At 53.1% G+C, this 18,970-nt stretch overlaps 1 protein-coding gene across 1 annotated transcript; it reads right to left on the bottom strand.

The window, feature by feature from the left end:
- Positions 824-17,605, bottom strand: TFAP2E (transcription factor AP-2 epsilon). Its single transcript, XM_018041454.1, has 7 exons — positions 17,344-17,605; positions 16,566-17,042; positions 15,964-16,015; positions 6,007-6,229; positions 4,391-4,509; positions 3,736-3,877; positions 824-1,994 (listed from the first exon to the last, which is right to left on the bottom strand). The coding sequence occupies exons 1-7, from the start codon at positions 17,368-17,370 to the stop codon at positions 1,712-1,714; spliced, it is 1,323 nt and encodes a 440-aa protein (XP_017896943.1). The 5' UTR covers positions 17,371-17,605; the 3' UTR covers positions 824-1,711.

Raw genomic sequence — 18,970 nt, 5'->3', positions numbered from 1 at the left:
CCATTTACTGAGGTCAGGAAGGTGGCCAGGTCAAGATTTGAGTACTTGAGTAAAGTACTCCATTTTGGCCATGAATAGGGAGTGTTTCAGAAGACAGCAAGTAGTCACCCATATCAAATGCTGCCAAGTCCAGAAGAGGGGACTTTGGACTTGTGGCCACTGATGACCTTGCTGAGTGGATTTCCATAGGCTGGTAGTGGTAGAAGCCAGAGAGTGGGTTGAGGAGTGAATTGGGGCTGGGGACGTGGAAGTAGAGGTGTCATGATCTTCTTAAGAACTCTTTAAAAGGAAAGGATTTATGTTTGGTAAGGTAAGAGAGCCTAGAATGTGTCCTTTAGGGAGTGATCTAGTAGATGACTTAGTAGGGACGGAGAGACTGAAGGTGCAGGCAAGAAAAATGGCTTGAAGAACGAAATCCTCAAGAAGACAAAGAAGCTAGACTTGAATGGGCCAGATAGTCATCGGCATTCATATTGACACGTGTTTAGACCCACCACCAATGATCACAGTAACTCACCACACAGACCTATAGCCAGACCTTCACCCACAGGCTTAGTGAGTCACAATAACATACCCCCGTTCCCCCACCCAGGATTCACCTCTCTCTCTTACATACACAGAACTAATAGCCACATTGACAAGCCAGACAGCCCCACCGTCTGTATCCCCTCACACAGTGATGCCCACAGCCCCCTCCAAGATTTCCCCCTTATACACTCCACCCGCTTCCCCCAGTCCCCAGGCCCTGTCTCTCCCCTGTGACCTTGCCATCTGGGGAGGCAAATCCAGGCCTGGACTGAAGAAAGACAGGGAGGGCTTCGTATCCAGTGAAAGGTTTTATTAAGAGAATGAGAACGCAGTCTGAGAGCTGGAGAGGTACACTGACTGCAGGGTCAAGAGAAACAACCGTAAAAAACAAAATCTCAGCCACAACCTCAGAGTCCCTGACATCTTCCTTCCCTCCCAGCCCACCCATAGCCCTTAGCGAGCAAAAACACCCTCTCCATCCTAGTGTAGCTGCACGTCTTGGTGCACGAGCAGAAGACAGTGAAACAAGAGTCCTCAGCTCACTGGGATAAACAAGCTGCGCTGGACATTTTTAAACTTTAATGATAAATAAATAGGACAGACAGCAACAGCACTGAAGTGCAGCCTGGACTCAAGTTACCCAATTTGTGCTTTATCTTCCCTGTTCCTTGAGGGCCCCTCCTGCCCACTTCTTTAGAAGAGTGGCAGCGATCCAAAGAATCCACTGGGGCCTTCAGCCAGCACCCCTTTTCTGGGGGTAGGAGACTGAGATGCACACCAGCTCCTCAGTAGCACCTCTGGTTGGTTCATTTCCCTCCTGGTCTCAGTAAAAACAGCAAGGCCTTGGCCCCTGGGGATACCCATCACTGCCCAGGCGCCCTCATGGGCAGCACTGGCCCCAAGAACCAGGCTTTTCTGTGCCAACCTCCTCTTCAAACCCTTCTCAGCAGTCAAGGGTCAGAAAATTGCACACAGGAGGCAAACACCGGGGTGCTCAACTTAACAACACAGAGGTCACTTCCCCTTACTCCAACCCAGATCCCTAACTCATGGGTTTCTGGAGGAATGTTCTTTTTCTGGTCTGACTCCAGCCCCACCTTTGAATGCTTTCAGGCCCACCCCCAGGAGGAAAGACCTCATTTCAGATCTTGGGAGCCCCTTAGGGATGGGGTGGGGCAAGCGGTTACTTCCGATGTTTGGCATCCTTCTCTGACGCCTTGCTGTCACCGTGCCCACTGCCCGCACTGCTTAGAAACATCTTGTCCAGCCCCTTGAGTGACTCCAGTAAGTAGTTCTGGAAGGCAGTGAGGGCAGCACAGATGGCGGGCCCGCCGAAACCATGGGTGATGAGGCTGAAGTGTGTCAGACAGCTCTGCACTCCCGGCTCCAGGATGAGCGCTGGGCGATTGTTGCCCAGCGGTGAGCGGTCCTGCGCCATCAAGTCTGCAAACTCCTTACAGATCTGCCTGGTTGGGGAAGGAGGGTCAGAGGTTAGAGACAGGTCTGAGTTCAGCTGGACATCATACATATTGCTGACCCAACAGTCGACAAATGATGGTCATACCCATGTTACCGAGAAGTAAACGAAGGTTCAGAGATGGAAACTGACTTGCCCAATATCACAGCTAATAAACAGCACGTGCCAATACCCTACGGTTGCTCTTCCTGTGGATATTCTGCCCACATTCCAAGTCCAGCTCAACTCCTGCCTTGTCCAGGAAACTTTCCTTGATTCTCTCTCCTACCCACACCTGCACCCAAAACAGCCAGTGCTTCAAGAGCTTTGTTTATGAAATTATTGGGGAACAATCCAGAGTCTGCCTTAAATAACTGAAATAATAGCTAGCAGTGAATATGAGTTGAGACCTGGATTCTGTGCCAAGCACACTGTCTGTATCAGCTCACTTAACCTCACAACAAATCGGTATTGTTATCCCTGTCACATGGAAGAGGAAACTCGTTAAGTTTCTGACGATTAGATGACCTGTCCAAGTGACTAGGCTGGAAGTTGAATCCAACTCCATTCTGCAGCCATCATTCATTTCTCTATGCATCCTGTGTCCACCTCAGGCAGGAGAACCACTTGTGTCCTCCCTTTGCATCACCAAGGAACCCAGTCAGCATCTTAGACGTGACTGGGACCCAGGAAGGGCTTGCTGAGTTAGCTGATTAATGAGTGAGGTGGGTCCTGCCCTAGACAGTCTCAAAGGCCCCGTGAGTCATGGCAGTTGACGGGTCATGGCAGTCCCATGAGTCTGTGAGTCCCTTTCTGCCTAGCGCACTTGAGGGAACTGCGAAGAAGGGAGGATGGAGTTGTGATATGAAGAACTGCCTCAGGTGGAAGGACTGAATGTCATTCTAAGCGGAAGAGCAAGCCCAAGAATGGGAGGGCAGGAGAGAGCAAGAGGGTCAGGTGGAGTGGGTGGAGTTTGTGCTGACCACATTATGGGGGTCCTCAAAGGAGTCTGGATTTTATTTTGAATGGTGGTTTTCAAACTGCCCTGTGTCTGTCTCTTCTTGTGAGGAAACCCTTCCTAAAAGGTAAATCTCCGTCAAACATCAGTTCATTACACAGGCTCTGCAGCGTCCCAATAGAACCTAGTTTGAAAATCGATGCAGTACCAGTGGGAGCCTTTGAAGGCTCTTGGGTAGAGTAGTGCATGTGTGGGGCGGAAGGCTGGGGGAACAGAGGGGCGCTGGGGCAAATGTCCGGGAGTGAGATGAGGAGACCAGCATTGAACTGGCATGTGGGTAGGGTGAGCGAGGCATCCGTGAGACTTGTAGAGGGGTCAGGCGTGAAGTAAGGACAAAGTAGGGGCAACACAGGGGCCTGGCTGGGTGCCCTGATGGAGGCGCCAGGAGCAGAGGGGCTGATTGGCAAGGCCCAGGAATGGGGCGCAAGGCGAGAGACCCTCAGCCTTGCCCTGGGTGCCGTGGGGCCGTGGTACCCACACCTGGGCTTCTGTGTAAGCCTGTCCTGACACTGTGTTTGTGACATACAAAACTCAGCTATGCTCACATGTCTACGTGTGCCCTGTCACGTGCATCGTGGAGCCTAGGTGTGTGCAGTGGATCACGCACCGTGTGTCCATCATGGGTACACGTGGTGCCTACTGTGCCTGCGCTTGGCGCCCGTGTTCATGCCCTGCACCCATAAGTGCCCGTGTAGGGCACCCACGGCAGCCTGTGCACGGCGCCCTCACTCACTTGGCAGCCAGCAGCATGCTCTTGCGGCCATGCAGCTCCCCGGGGTCGGCGTGTTGTCGGCACAGGTACTCGGCAGCTGCCTTGGCGGGGAACTCGGTCTCACAGACGTAGCCAAAGTCTCGGGCCAGGTGTACGGCCTCTCCTGAGGGAGGGGCGGCAGAGATGAGACATCACGACGCCAGGTGTACCTCTGAGCCTGGAGCACAGCCTGGACCCTCCAACCCCTGACCAGGGCCAGCCTCCATTCTGCTTCTGTTTCTGTCTTCTGATTCCCCTCTCAGCCCTAGTTGCAACCCACTGCCCTCCCTTCTCGGAAGGCCTCTGAGCTCATGGGTGGGGGCTGAGCTTGAGAACTCAAGATGATTGAGCTCAGAGTCACCAGCCTGCAGGGAGGGGACTCTAACCCCCTCATCTCTACCACATTCAAACACTGGCCACTCTTACACACACACACACACACACACACACACTCTCTCTACTTCACCGGCACATGCACCTGTGTGCTGTGTACACACGTAAAGACTGCACACATTTCACACACACCCCTTACATATGGGGCACAGAGAACACACATATGACTAAACACGCCCTCCTGCATCCGAGACAGTCACACACAGTCACACTGGGTGGTGGCTCGTGGCCCCTCGGGCCTCACCCTCTACTAGTGAAGTCAGCAGGGTCACGTTGGCGGCCTTGCGACGGCCAGCTGGCAGGTTGAGCCCAATCTTCTCCAGCCGCTCGCGCAGGCACCGGCCTCCATTCTTGGACTTGGCCCTGGACGTGCACACAGAGAGACACACACACTATGAAGAGAGAATCATGTGTGCTCAATGAGCCAACAGGGCCTTGCTGCCTCCACCAACCCTGCGAGGCCTGGGTCTGGCCCTGGGGACACGCTGGGGTCTCCACCTGCCCGATCCCAATCTCTTCGTAATCTCACTGGGTTTGCAGCCACGATGGGAAAGGGGGCCCTACATCCAGCTCCAGGAACCGCCTCATTTCTCCCTAATCCTCCCAATAGCAGGGACAGCCCAAGGTGGGGCAGGATGGACCAGCATCTCAGGGTTCTTTCTCCCACCTGTGTACATCAGCATACCCCAGAGACAAACGGGAAACACAGAGAGATACATGGGAGGCATTGTTATACACACAGCTGCCCAGGGGCACATAGACACACGCACAGATGAAACGCACTGAGATCCAAGAACAGAGACATGCACACCAATAGAGACAGACACACAGTCTCAGAGGTCCAGGACACAGAAACACGTGTCCACACCAAGTCAGGAGCCCAGGGACATTTGTGCAGACACCCATGGACTCACACAAGCCGCTCTGAGATGCTCAGAGACCAGGCATAAGGGGACGCTCCCACACCCGCACAAATGCGGCTCCTACCCAAGGGTGCTGTGCTCAGTCACGCAGTTGTGCCTGACTTTGTGACCCCCATGCACTGGAGCCCACCAGGCTCCTCTGTCCATGGAATTTTCCAGGCAAGAATACTGGAGTGGGTTGCCATTTCCTACTCCAGAGAATCTTCCTGACCCAGGGACTGAACCCTCCTGCTTTGCAGGGCAACTCTTGACCACTGCACCACCTGGGAAGCCCCACACAAAGGTAAGCATATACTCACACAGACGCACAGAGTAGAACATACTTTAACCAACACATCCCACTGAAAGTAACACAGGAAACACACTCATGGAAACATATACTCCTGATCCACTCCCTACACCACATACATATACAAACACACATGCAAGCATGCACACAAACACTATCCTCAAATGCATCAAAAGTCATAGTACTGAAGCAGAAATACCTACCCAGGCACAAGGACATACGCAGAGACAGACCCAATTGTGAAGACAAACCATGGACCCCGTGCTCCCTGCTCAGAACACACACACCAGAGAAGCCTATAACTGACACAGGGGATGGGCCTTAAGTCCTTTTTTCCGGGTGGGGTGGGGGCTGTCCCTTCCCCTAACCCAGCCTTGTCCATTGTGCCCAATGTGGGTGAATCCTGCATCCCTTCTCGGTACCCAGGCTCTTCTCTACCCCCGGCCTCCAGCCTGCAGACCCATGGGAGCTGCCAAGGACATAGGCCTGTCCAGAGAGCATACATAATCCTCCTGGGAGACTGAGGTGGAGATGACCCTGTGTGTCCTGGGGTGGGGCCGTCCCCTCTCCAAACCCCTGAGAAAGTCTGAAAGGAGCACAGGTTTTAGCCTTGACCGTGGGCAGGGAGCTGTGGGCTGGCCTTCCTACCTGCGAAGGACACCACCCAGGAGAGAGGCATTGAGGCACTCGGGAGGTGAGAGTCGCCGCTGGACCTCCCCCACCGTCACCTTGTACTTGGACGTCGAGCTGAGCAGAGAGAGCCGGCCAGGCACGGAGCAGAAGACCTCACTGGGGTTCGTGATGCCGCCAACCAAGCTGTCTTTGGCCATTGAGAGGGCTGAAAGGCTGCTGGCTTTGGAGGGGATGGGGACTGTGGAGCAGAAGTGAGAGCAAGGGAGAGAGACAACACTGAGCAGGGGGCCACGGGGCACTGGCCAGCTGGACTGCGAGCGCGCTGCTGAGGCGCCAGCTGCGCGTCGGCACCGTGCTCACATGCTGTGCACACACAGCTGCTTCTGCACGTCCCAGCACCTTCCAGAAGGATGTTCCACTAACCCTGCTTTACATGAGAAGAGACTGAAGCATGAGGCTAACGTGACTCCCTCATGTTCACTCAGCCAATCGGTGGTGGAAATGAAACTCAAAGTTCTCTGGCTCTGGAACCCCGACTCCCCTCATTGAGTCAGGCTGATTCCCTGTTAAAAATCAAACAGCCTCAGCAGTCTTGGGAGTTTGGGCATGCACGATCACAGAGGGTGTTGGAAATAAGGAAACGGAATGTGAGCTGGAGACTGGATTCCTGGGTCACTGCAGCAGGGCCCAGCCAGATCTATGCGATCACAAGGAGGCCGCGACTCCCTGTTCCCACTCACCTGTGCTCCCCATGTCTCCCCACCATCTCAGGTCAGTGAAAGGCCTGGGGGCTTTGGACTCCCCCATTCCAGGGACAGGGAGGTTATGGCCCCATTAGGCCCCCAACCCTGGCCCTCTTCCCGCTAAATCACTCTGGGACGTCAGGAGTCCAGGAATAAAGAGACATCCCCTATCGTTCCCTCCCCCAATACTCTCTAATTTTGTACTAATATCTATGAAGAGGAGGGAAGGGAACCTGAGAAGTTCATTTTGTAACACGCATTTGGACACTCTTGGCTCTAAAAGAAAGTTCTTCCTGCAGTCTAACCTCCATTCTCCTGCGAAGCCTCAGGGGGAAGGGAGAGCGACTGAGGCACTTGTTTCCCCTTGGGGCTTTCTTCTTTAGAGGAAGTGAGAGACTTAGTAGAAAAAGGCAGGCTTTCTGTGTTTGGGGAGGGGGATCAAGTGGAGATCCTGAGGCCAAGAGTCAATGAGCACTCACTATACTATATGCTATGTGTGACTTCACTTTCACTTTCTACCAATAACCTCACTGAATCCTCAGAACAAGAGGCTACGTTTACTATCCCCATTTTGCAGATGAGAGACTGAAGCCCAGAGAGGTGAAATAATGTGCCTGAAATCATGTAGCTGATAGACTTAGTACCAGTAGTAAGCCCTGGGCTGTGGTCTCAAAGGTGGCACCTGGCCCTCCAGTCATCTGGCAAAATGTTCGCTGAGCACTGGTGTGCGGGCCCACCAGCTTTCCCCTCTCTGAATGTGCATTGAAACCCTCCCTGCCTTCGCCCAGCCAGAAACCTCAGTGAGGCCCTCCACACCGCCCTCTCCCACCCCATCCCACCCATCACTGTGGCCTAGGACTTTCTTTTCTCCACATGCCTGGATGCAGCCACAGGTATGGAGGGACACTCACTCACTTCCCACCTGAATTTCTGCACAGCCCCTGCTCCAGAGGGATCTTTCTGAAACACCCATCACTCCCCAGCCTAGAACTCATCAGTGCCTGAGAATCAAATTCTAGCTCCATAGCTGAGCAGAATGATGCTGCCTACCCTCCAGTGAGTGCCAATCAAGGGCTTCACATTAACAGGTCTGTGGAGTAGATGGTATTTTCTATCCCCATTTCAAGATAAAGAAACTTAAAGTTCAAAGTATTAATAGTTAAGCTGGCTCAGCAATAAGGAACAGAGATGGGTCCTGGCCTTTGATGATGACCGTAGCTGTCACAGCGCCCTTCTTGGGACTTCCTTGGGGGGAATGCAGGGGACACGGGTCCATCCCTGGTCAGGAAACTAAGATCCCACATGTTGCACAGTGTGGCTAAATTTTCTTTAAAAAGTGGGACCTAGCTTGTGGTCCAGCCCTCCCTACCTGTCCTGTCTGGTCCTCCATCTGCCCTTTAGGCTCTCGACCACACTGTCTAAGACCAATACACTCTGAGCCACATATATAAATTTATATTTTCCAGAAGCCCCATTTTTAAAAAGCGAGAAACACATTAAGACTAATTTTAATATATTTTACTTACCCCAATAAATAAAAACATTATCACTGAGTCATACAATCAATATTTTGAAAATTATGAATGAGCTATTTTACATTATTTTCTTGTACTTGGTCTTCAAAACTCAACACATATTTTGTACTAACAACCCATCTTAATTTGGATTAGCCACATTTCAAGTGCTCTATAGCTACACGCGGCTGGTAGATCCTACAGTGGACAGCATAGTTGTAGACTTCAAAGTGGGGAGCGCAGCAGTTAATGGGAGAGTGTTACCATGTAGGACACACCAACACTGCCAGAACTCAGCTTGTTCAGGTTTTTGGTTTGTTTTTGCTGGTAAGACCAGATTTTGAGGTTTCTAGGTGATATCTCTGGATTATTTTTTTTCACTGCACTGTGCAGCTTATGGGAACTTAGTGACCTGACCAGGGACTGAACCCACACCCCATGCAATGGAAGCATGAAATCCTAACCTCTGGACAATCAGGGAATTCCCTGGATTTTTAAACATTGGCAACTGATTCAAAAGTTTAGGGATGTCCTTGGTGGTACAGTGGCTAAGAACTAGATGTGGAATCTCATATGCTGCAACAAAGATCTAAGATTTCATGTCCCTCAACTAAGGCTCACCACAGTCAAATAAAAACTGAGTTTAAAAAAAAATTCATAGAAATGCACATTTTAAAAGGGTGAACTGTACTATATGTAAATTATACCTCAAGCTTGACTTAAAAAAATAAAACTATGAATTAATAAATTAACAAGAAGGGTAAAGAGACTGTCCAGTCGCCCATGATTCCTAGGCAGAGGGAATGGTCAGAAGAATAGAAAATTCTCTCCCCAGCAGCCTCCTCCATCCGGCTTTTATTAAAGTCTGGAGACCCCTGAGGCCAGGCTCTATACCAGGAGAGAGACCAAAGCTGGGTGAAGCCGTTTGTGCATGTGCAAACAGGGACATATGTGAGCACACGTGTCACACAAATGTCTATACATAAAAACTACATGCCTTGCTACACAGCAATGACCCTGTGCATGCGTACACTTAACAACAGACAGTGAGCCCAGCTCTATACACGCAGGCTCTGCCCTTCTCCAATGTTGCAGGAATGCAGCAATGTACATAAGGATATCTGCAGGTGCTTTTGCTACTGTTGATATATTTAAATATAGAGTATATGCCAGATTTATGCAGACATAGGTGCAGCTAGCATAGTGCAAGACAAGTGTTTGTCTATATGATTAAAGACTTTGCTGCTTCCCCCCACTTCCTCCCACTTATCTGTATCTTTCCCCTCGGAGCTTCTTCCTTCAAAAATGATGGGTGTGAAGCCAGGGTTAGGAAGGGAAGCAGGTGGCCTGGGGAAAGAGCAGTCATAAAGGTGGGAATTAACTAGCACAGATTGCAAGGCAGGGACACTGGCGTCTGTCTCCCATACCACAGTGAGTCCTGAAGCTGAAGTGGTCTACTCATGGTGTCCCCCTGGTCACGCACGCAGAAGCCATTCACATGTACACACGCCTGCAGATAAGACCCCCCCCACACCACAAGTCTACACACTCTGTCCACAGGTGGGAGATACGTTCTGACCACTGATTCATAGATGCTCAGAAAGCTGGTTAACACTGTAATTCTTTCCAGTATAAAATACAGGAGAAAAGGTCTCCTGACCTTGGATTGGGCACAGAGTTCCTCATACAAAACCAAAACATGATCCACAAAAGAAAATCACGAAACTGGATTTCACCAAAATAAAAGACTTTTGCACGTGAAAAGACACTATTAAGAAAATGAGGGGCTTCCCTGGTGGTCCTGAGGTTGGGAATCTGCCTTGCAATGCAGGGGATGTGGGTTCCATCCCTGGTTGGGGAGCTAGGATCCCCCGTGCGGCAGAGCAGCTGGGCCCACGCACCACAACAGGTGAGCCTACATGCCGCAGCTAGAGTCCATGCGCCACAACAAAAGACCCCGCACCACCCAGTGAACACCCTGTGTGACGCAACTGAGACCCCTACGTGGCCAAATAAGTAAAAGCAAGAGTCTCTTCTAAAAAACGAACAAAATACTCCTGAATAAGATATCTGCAAATCCTATACCTTATCAAGGATGTGGATCCAGAATATATGAATTCTTATAATTCAATAGTGAGATAAATAACCCAATTAGAGAATATTCAAAACATGTGAATAGATGTTTCACTGCAAATGAGATATGAGTGGCTAGTAAGCATATGAGAAAGAGCTCAACATCACTAGTGATTAAGGAAATGCAAATTAAAAATATACTGAGATACTCACCAGGAAGGCTATAATCAAACAGACAGACATATCAAGTGCAGATGACGATGTGAAGAAACTGGAATCCTCACATCTATTTGGTAGGAATGTAAAAATAGTACAGCTGCTTTAGAAAACAGCTTGGGAGTTTCTTTAAAAAATTAAAGACAAACTCATAAAAATCCCACAATTCCACTCCTAGGAATTTAAAAGCAGTGAAAACATGTCCACACAAAGATGCATTGTGAATGATCACAGCAGTATTATTCATGCTAGCCAGAAAGTGGAAACAAACCCAGAGTCCATCAACTGATGAAGGAATAAACAAAATGTGCTCCATCCATACAATGGAGTACTACTAAGCAATAAAAAGGACGACCTACTAATAAAATCTACAACACAGATGAACCGCAAAAAGATTAAAAGTACAAGAAGCCAGGTGCAAAAGTTGGCATATTTATATATGTGTTTCATTTATATAATATGTCCAGTATATGCAAACATATAGACAGAAGGCAGATCAGTGGTTGCCTAAAGCTTGGAGTAGGAATTAATTACAAACGAGAATAGAGGAATTTGGGGGGGGGGGCAGTGTTGGAAATGTCTTAAAACAGACTGTGGTAATGGTTACACAACTCTATAAGTATACTAAGAATCTTTGAATTGTACTCTTCCAATGGGTGAATTTCAGGTATGTAAATTTTACTTCAGTCAATCAGTTTTAAAAAAATGAAGTCCCAGGGCCATATTTCCAGGGATTCTCATTCAGTAGATGTGAGATGGTGCCCAGGAAATCTTCATTTCCTTAAACAAGCACCCACTGGGGATCTGATGCGTGTGGTTCCTTAGACCACACTTAGGGTACCCACCAATCCAAGGATGTGGGGAGAGGGAGGAGGAAAGCAGACAGGAGGGGTCCTGACCTTCCTCCCAGCCCACCTGAGTTCCCTCACCTTCCCCAGTGGGACCTGCGGGTTAAGTTTCCATCTCACCAACTGCTAGAGGGTTTCTTTTTTAAATTTTTTGATTTCTGGACCGAGTCATGTGGCTTGTGTGATCTTAGCTCCCCAACCAGGGATCAAACTCATGCCTTCTGCATTGGGAGCTTGAAGTCTTAACCACTGGACCACCAGGGAAGTTCCTGGAGGGTTCCTTTTATTTCAAATTTTAATTTCTTTTAATTGAGCTATAGTTGATGTACAATATTACATAACATGCACGGGTACACCATAACAATTCACAATTTTTAAAGATATATTCTATTTATAGTCATGATAAAATAATGGCTATGTCCCCTGTGTTGTACTGTCCTTGTAGCTTATTTTGTACCTCCTAATCCCGACCCTCTCATTCTCTCCTCCCTTTCTTTTAACTATAACTCCTACCCTTCACTGCCCTGCGGGTGCTATGCTGCCCTCAGGCAGAGTTCACAGTTCATTTGCACTGGTTTTTTAGTCTGTGCTGGTGGCTCAGATGGTGAAACGTCTGTCTACAATGAGGCAGACCCGGGTTCGATCCCTGGGTTGGGAAGACCCCCCTGGAGAAGGAAATGGCATCCACTCCAGGACTATTGCCTGGAAAATTCCATAGATAGAGGAGCCTGGTAGGCTACGGTCTATGGGGTTGCAAAGAGTCAGACACGACTGAGCAACTTCACTATATATATTAGTCTCATGCTGTGGCCTATGGTAGCCTGGGAGGCAAGTGAGGTAGGGTTGTAGAACTGAGAGTTAGATTCCATCTTTGTGTAAAATTCTGGTATCCTGTGTATTGTGGATATATTTTGCATTCAAATATTTAAAAAATATTGTGCTAAGATGCATTATTTATCTTGATTACTGAGTTCCCAATCTTGCTTCAAGTGAGTTTCTCACTTATTTCACCCCAGTCCTGGTACTCCTTTGAAGCCCAGAAACTCCCCATTCCCTTTTTCCTTCCCAGAGCCAGGGAGAGCGGAGGAAAGGGTGACTGCTCACATCAGCCCCTGTCCTGAGGGCAGGCAACAGAGCCCAGCAAGGGATTTCCCCGCCTGAAATTCTGCAACTACTCACTCTCCCGGGGGGAAGGAGGAACACCTCCGTTCTCATCCCCAAACCACTCCCCTCCAGCCATGACTGTGTGATCAGAAACCCACAGAGATGTTTAACCTTTTTAAACCTGTTGGCCTTTCCAAAGAGAGGCCACATACACATGCCATGCCCAGTGGGGCGAGTGGAGCTCGGCCATTTGTACACAACCTCTCCAAATGCACTCAGACTTCAAACCCTGTCACTCATTCGTTCAACAAACCTCCGTACCACCTCCTGAGCCTCATGCTGATGTTTCAACTTCAGGCACTCACCGCTTGTCTTTTGAGCTCCCTCTGCGACCTGTACAAAACGGCTCACTGCCGATATTGGTGTCCCTGTCTGTCTCTCTGACCGGTCCTGCCCCATTTCTGTGCCCTTAGGACAGGTCGCAAAACTGAAAGTGACAAATGTGGGTAGAAAATTGAGGGCTCCCCGCTTCCCTCTGGCTCAGCCTCAGCCCCATCCGCCATCGCTGCCTCACAGCTGCCCCGGCTGCCAGGGGCGGCCAACCTGCAGGTGTGTGGTGGGGCCTTGCCGCCCCTCCCCGGCCTGGCCTTCTCTGACTCACGGTCAAGGCGGAGGCCCGAGGCCGCCTTCAAGCAGGAAGGCTGCTTCTGGGGTAAGGCTGGGCTGCCTCCCTTTCACATCCAGGACCCCAGCCGCCCCTCACACAGCTGCCCCTCCCGCCAGGGCCAGGAGGAGCTGGAGGAATGAAGTCCTTGCTGCAGCTAGCCAAGAATGAGTAACTCCAGGACTTTCTATAAATCCAGGAGTGGGACGGTCCTCCATCGCTCCTGGCAGGTGCCAGAGGACTTCAGGACGGGACCGGGGCTCCCCAAACCTTCGGAAAGGCACGAGGGCGAAGAAGGAAGCTAACCAACCGCGCCCACGTGGCTGGCGACGTGGCGGGAGTCCGGCAGTGACTGCGGAGAGCGCAAACGAAAATCGCCCGCTGTGTGGGGCGAGGAGGCTCCAGGACGCAGGGCTTCAACTGGGCCACCTGCGTGGCCACGGCTAGGTCGCCCGTGCGAGGGCTTTCCGAGGCCTGACCTTCGAGGATGGGCTCCGCCTGTCTGGTTGCAAAGCCGCAAAGTGCCGCACGAACTCCGTCTCCTCCCCGAAGGCTAGCCGCGCCCGCCGCCAGCCAAAGGCCAAGTTCGCCGCTTGGGAACCAGCCTCCTCCTTCATCTGGGAGATCCAGCTCTCGCCCCTCCCTCTTTGCGGCACTGCCCCGGGCTGTGACTCTCTGTCCAGGTTGGGGCTTCCAGCGTGCAGTCCCTAACTCAGGTCGCTGTCCCACCCACGGGCTGACACTGCAGTCGGGCCGGTGTGCGCGCCCGCGACGGCGACACCCCGCGCAGCACGGGCGCCCACATCCATCCCGCACCTGCCGGGGTTAGCGAGCAGCACTCGCGAATCCTGGCCCCACTCCCTGTGTTCTTGGGGCTGCTTCGGGGGATCCTCGCGCACCCCTAGGACCCAGAATTTATGGAAGTTTGGGGCTGGGAATTTTAGGCAGTTTTAGTTCCTCTTTGTAGCCAGTCTCTTGTCCTGGCTCTGAGCAGGGGACTGGGGTTTAAGGTACTCAGAGGCCCAGCTGGTTTTTCTACCCTTCCCCAAAGCAGAAATCCCCTGGTTCCTCGGGCTTCCCAGGTGGCCGTAGTGGTAAAGAACCCGCCTGCCAATGTGGAAGATGTTAAGAGACATGGGTTTGATCCCTGGGTCGGGAAGATCCCCTGGAGAAGGGCACAGCAACCCACTCCAGTTTTCTTGCCTGGAGAATCCCATGGATAGAAGAGCGTGGTGGGCTACAGTCCATAGGGTTGTAAAGAGTCAGACATGACTGAATTGATTTAGCACGTGAGCACGTCCCCCAGGGAGTCAGTGAGTCTAGACCCCCCTAATCCACCGAGTAGGGGCAGGAGTCAGGAACTGGGAATTGAGACCATGGAGACCATCTCCAGGTGGACGCAGCCCCGCAGCAGGCTCTTGCCACTGGAGACAAGTTCTTCCTTCCGTCGGTTTCGGAAAAATTCACTAAAGCAAGGCAGTGGCCTCTAGCAAAGAGCTGGCTCTGACTGCACACCTCTGCTGGGACTCCAGGCAGCCTCCCCAAACCTCTACCTCCAGGTAACACAGCCCCAGTACCTGGTGTCCCCTTCCCCCAGGTTCTGGGTGGGCTATCCCCTCATCTTTCCCCACACATATTCCAGGTGGTCCAGCTAACTCCCAGCCCCAAGTCTTGGAAATCCAAGTCCCGCCCTGTGCCCTGTCCCCACCCCCCCAAACCCAAATGCTCTCTGGGAGGGCAGACTGAGCTCAGGCTTGAATTCACTGGTTTGAAAAACAGCTTGTGCCACTGCGGGCTTGTCTGTGCCCCCATATTCCTCTCTTCACTGTCCCCTGCCCAAATTCAAGGAGCCTGTTGGATGCCTGAGCTTCCTGAGTCTCTGTCTTTCTCACTTTTCTCTGTCACCGTCAGAACTCACAGGTCCCAAGATCCAGTGGAGGGCAGATCTCAAACCCCTGGATTTTACTAGGGCAGAGAGACACAAACACCCCGAAAATAAACAGGGAGCAACTCTCCATCCTTAGAGATCCTCAGTGCCAAAAAACAAGTTCTTGGACACAACAGGGACCCTGACCCCCCAAAGCATGGAAATTACACCAACATGATGGACACACATTACACACTCAACAGCAAGAGACACCAAGAAATACTAGAAAGACACCTAGGAAAGGAATATTTCAGACATGTACAGGACTGCAAACTCACATAGACATCAACACCAGGCCCTGACCCTCCTGCACATGGCCTTACACAATATTCACAGACTCTCTCCCTCATCCTGAACACTGAAAGAGGCTCCCTAGTGGAGAAAAAATTCCCTAGGGAAACCACCAGGCTCCCAAGGACTTGCTGGGAAGGGAGGGGCAGAAAGAAAATCGTAAGACTCCGTAAAGTGGAAATCATTTAACGACATCCATGGGAATAGCACCCCTATTACCACCTCTTAGGAAACAGGGAAGTGGTTTAACTTGTTCTGCAAACTACTCCAGATCTAAAAGAGTGCCCTCCCCCTTGGTAGGGAGAGGCCAGGCCCTTGCACAGGCTTGGCTGCCAGGGTAGCTAAGTGAGCGTGGTCGGGCTCCCAGGGCACCTGGGCTGGTAGGCTCTGGGGCCAATTCACCAACCACCCTAGCTGCCCAGGCTTGCAGCCTCCGCAGCCCCTCTACTGGGCTGGAAAGAGTGACCGGTGGCCACCGAGCTCGGCGATGCACTTGAGGGACGCGCCGTAGGGAAGACGTTGGGTCTGTGTGCCAGGGCGTGCACCATCTCGCCCAGTTCTGCCCTGGCAGAGGCATGCCATTCTTCCTTACCTTTCTTGATCACCGACTGGTCCAGGAGGCTCATTCCCGGCTCGTCCATGGCCTGCAAATAGGACAGGGTAGTGGTAAGGGGGCTCGTAGACTAGTCTCTGGTCGCTTCCCAAGCCCCTGCTGTCTGCTCCGCCCAACGCGCACCTCCCGTCGCCTGCGGCGGCCTCGAGCCGGACCAGGATTCACCCGCGCTCCAGCATTTGCGACCGAGTTGGAGCCCTGGGAACCTCGCCGTGCAGTTCAAAGAGGGAATTTTGAACTTCAGGCAATTCCTCCGCCTCTCTTCGCTCCAGGCACAGGCTGCCCCAGTAGACCAGAACTGGGCATAGATGCCCTACATTGCCCAGCGGAGAGGGACAAAGTGGTTCAGCCCCTGTTCCATTTACTCGGCGAAGGGTCGCCGCCACCCAGACCCCAGGCTCACGGACTCAGAGCCAGGCCACCTGAAAGGCCTGGCAGCGTCCAACTCAGGACGTGGGGCGCATCCTCTGTAGGCTGGGAGAAAAGTCGGACGGACTTCTGCACTGAACACTGTTTGCCGCCCGCCAGGTCCTGAGTCACCGCAGCGGATGCTGGCCCATCCCGGACTGTTCGGGCCTTACCTGCAGGTCCTCCAGGCCCGGCGGGGCCGCCAGCCCGGGGAGGCCAAGGGGCGCGTCTGCCAGGCCGTGCGCGCCCTCGGTCAGGCCTTGCAGGAGCCGCGGCACAGCAGCAGCGGCGTAGTCGCGGCGCGGGTCGAGGCCCAGGGCGCGGGCGGACGGCGCCAGCAGGCTGGGCGGCTCGTCGTGGGCGCGGGCGGCGGCGCGGGGCGCGGCCCAGGCGGCCTGCGGAGGCTGCGGCTGCGCCAGGGGCGCCAGGCCGCCGTACGGGTCCCCGGCCAGGTGGGGAAAGGCGGCGGCGGCGTCGGGCGCCTGGCCGTAGGGCAGCGGCGGCTGCGGGTAGGGCGGGGGGAAGTAGGGCGGCTGGAAGTCGGCGGCGGTGGGCGTGTGGCACAGCGGCGGCGCCGGCCCGTAGGCCGCCTGGGGCAGTGATGACAGGCGGGCCCCGCCGGCCGCTGCGCCCAGCCCGTCGGGGCGCTCCTGGGGAAGGAAAGGGGCGCGTCAGGCGATCCAGCGGTAATTGAAAGGACCCTCCTCATCTCCCAAGGGGCCGGCTGCCGTCCTGCCCGCTCCCGAGGCCCGAGGTCTATCTCTGAACGACCCGTGGGCGCGGGAACCTTGGGCTGGGGACAGTCCCGTGCGCACGGTTCTCCGCGGGCGCAGTCGCTGTGGCCCCCTCCATCCGAGATTTCTTTGGAAATGGGAGGCTCGGAACGGAAGGTCCAGCATGCAGGCTGCCCGATCCCCGGCCGGGCACGCCCCGGTGCCCAAGACTACTCACCATGGCGGAGTAAGTGTGCACCAGCATGGGGCGGGCAGCGCGGGGCGCGAGGCGTGGCGGCGGCGGAGCCCTCGCCCGACGGCGAGCGCGGCTGGAAGAAGGGCGCGGAGCCTGCACCACCCGCGGGCGGTCACTGTGCGGTGGCAGGGTGCAACCCAGCCCGGAGCCCGCCAGGCATCTGCTCCTCAGCAGTGGGTGCTCCGGGGCAGGTCCATGGGGGCGGGATGTGGGTCGGACGGGAGCTGATCGCACTTGGAAAAGTCGGTCGAGTGCCCAGCGCCCGCCTTCTTCTTCTGAAGGCAGCTTGCTCCATGCACTCCAGTTATAGTGGCGGGGGCGCGCGGGGCTTCCGGGGGCGCGCATTAAAGAGACACGCTAGGGCCGCTTTCTCCCCGCTCCCCAGTGACTTGTTCCAGAGGAGGCGTGGCTTTGGCGCGACCCCCTGGAGAGGATAGAGTCTTGGTTCCAGTCTGCGCTGGTCTGAGCGTCTTCTAGGCTTGAAGCTCCCAGCTACCTTGAAACAGAGAATTCGAGGTTGGGACACAAGGGCCTTGGTTTGCTTTGGCTCTGCCCCATCTTTGCCTTTGGAGCAAAGCGCTACCCTTCCTCGGCCTTAGCTTGCTAGTCTGTAAGATGGGTATCAGTCCTTTCTCTAATCACCTCACCCCATTATGGTTGAGGTGGGCAGTACTGAAAGTGGAAGAGGTTTCTGAGTTGCAGACTCAAGCCCACTGGCTCCTGTGCAAACATATGTTGGCGTATGGGTCTGTGTACGTGTGTGTGTGTGTGAGTTGGGGGCCATCCCAGCCTCTCTGCATGTTTCTGGATAAAAACCCCTCTGAGGGTGCTTACTTCACTCAGGCTTCCCCCAGCTGGTAACTCCCAATACCTAGCCCGGGTCTGAGGAAGCTGGAGACACAAACTGACTGTATAGAGAGAGTTGCCTGGCACTGGGATTGGGCATGAGTTCAGTCTGAGTAGGGTTCCAGGTATTTCTGAAGCCTTGAGGTCCTGGGCTGTTGAGCGTGGGTGGGTCGTCCCCAAAGCCTGTTGCGTGACACCACGTGGACCGTGTGCTGTCATCGCATTCACATGCATGACATGCACAGGCTGTGTGCGTACTACCAGAACAGGCACCGGCTGGCTGGCAAGCATGTTCCAGTCTCTGCAGTCACTTTTGCTTTACTTCAAATCCCAGCCTTTCCTTCCTGAGGAACAGGGACAAGAATTAAAGAAGGGGAAATGAGAAGGGGGCAGCAAACGATGAGATGGTTAGATAGCATCACCGACTCCATGGACGTGAGTGTGAGCAAACTCCAGGAGATATTGAAGGGCAGGGAATCTTGGTGTGCTACAGTCCATGGGGTCACAGAGTCAGACATGGCTTAGTGACTGAACAACAAAATGAGAGGAATAGTAAGGGGAATGAGAATTAAGAAAGCAGATGGAAGGTGTTGAAAAGAATAAGTTGGGATCTTCCCTGGCAGTCCAGTGGTTAAGACTTTGTGCTTCCATGGCAGGGGCTGTGGGTTAGATCCCTGGTTGGGGAACTTAAATCCCACATGACACATGGCACTGCCAAAAATTTTCTTTAAAAAAGAAAAAAAAAATGGCAAGAAGATACTCC

The sequence above is a fragment of the Capra hircus genome, chromosome 3, assembly GCF_001704415.2.
Source record: "Capra hircus breed San Clemente chromosome 3, ASM170441v1, whole genome shotgun sequence".
Lineage (NCBI taxonomy): Eukaryota > Metazoa > Chordata > Mammalia > Artiodactyla > Bovidae > Capra > Capra hircus.
The sequence above is the reverse complement of the archived record's forward strand: the minus strand, read 5'-3'. Positions and strand labels throughout refer to the sequence as shown.

What these genes read in the sequence shown, in the direction of transcription:
- TFAP2E (XM_018041454.1), bottom strand. Translation starts at nt 17,370, where the DNA reads ATGCTGGTGCACACTTACTCCGCCATG. An exon ending in CCAGTCGGTGATCAAGAAAG is followed by an intron (nt 6,230 to 15,963) that starts GTAAGGAAGAAT and finishes TCTGCTCCACAG; the next exon opens with TCCCCATCCCCTCCAAAGCC. An exon ending in GCTGACTTCACTAGTAGAGG is followed by an intron (nt 3,878 to 4,390) that starts GTGAGGCCCGAG and finishes CCCCTCCCTCAG; the next exon opens with GAGAGGCCGTACACCTGGCC.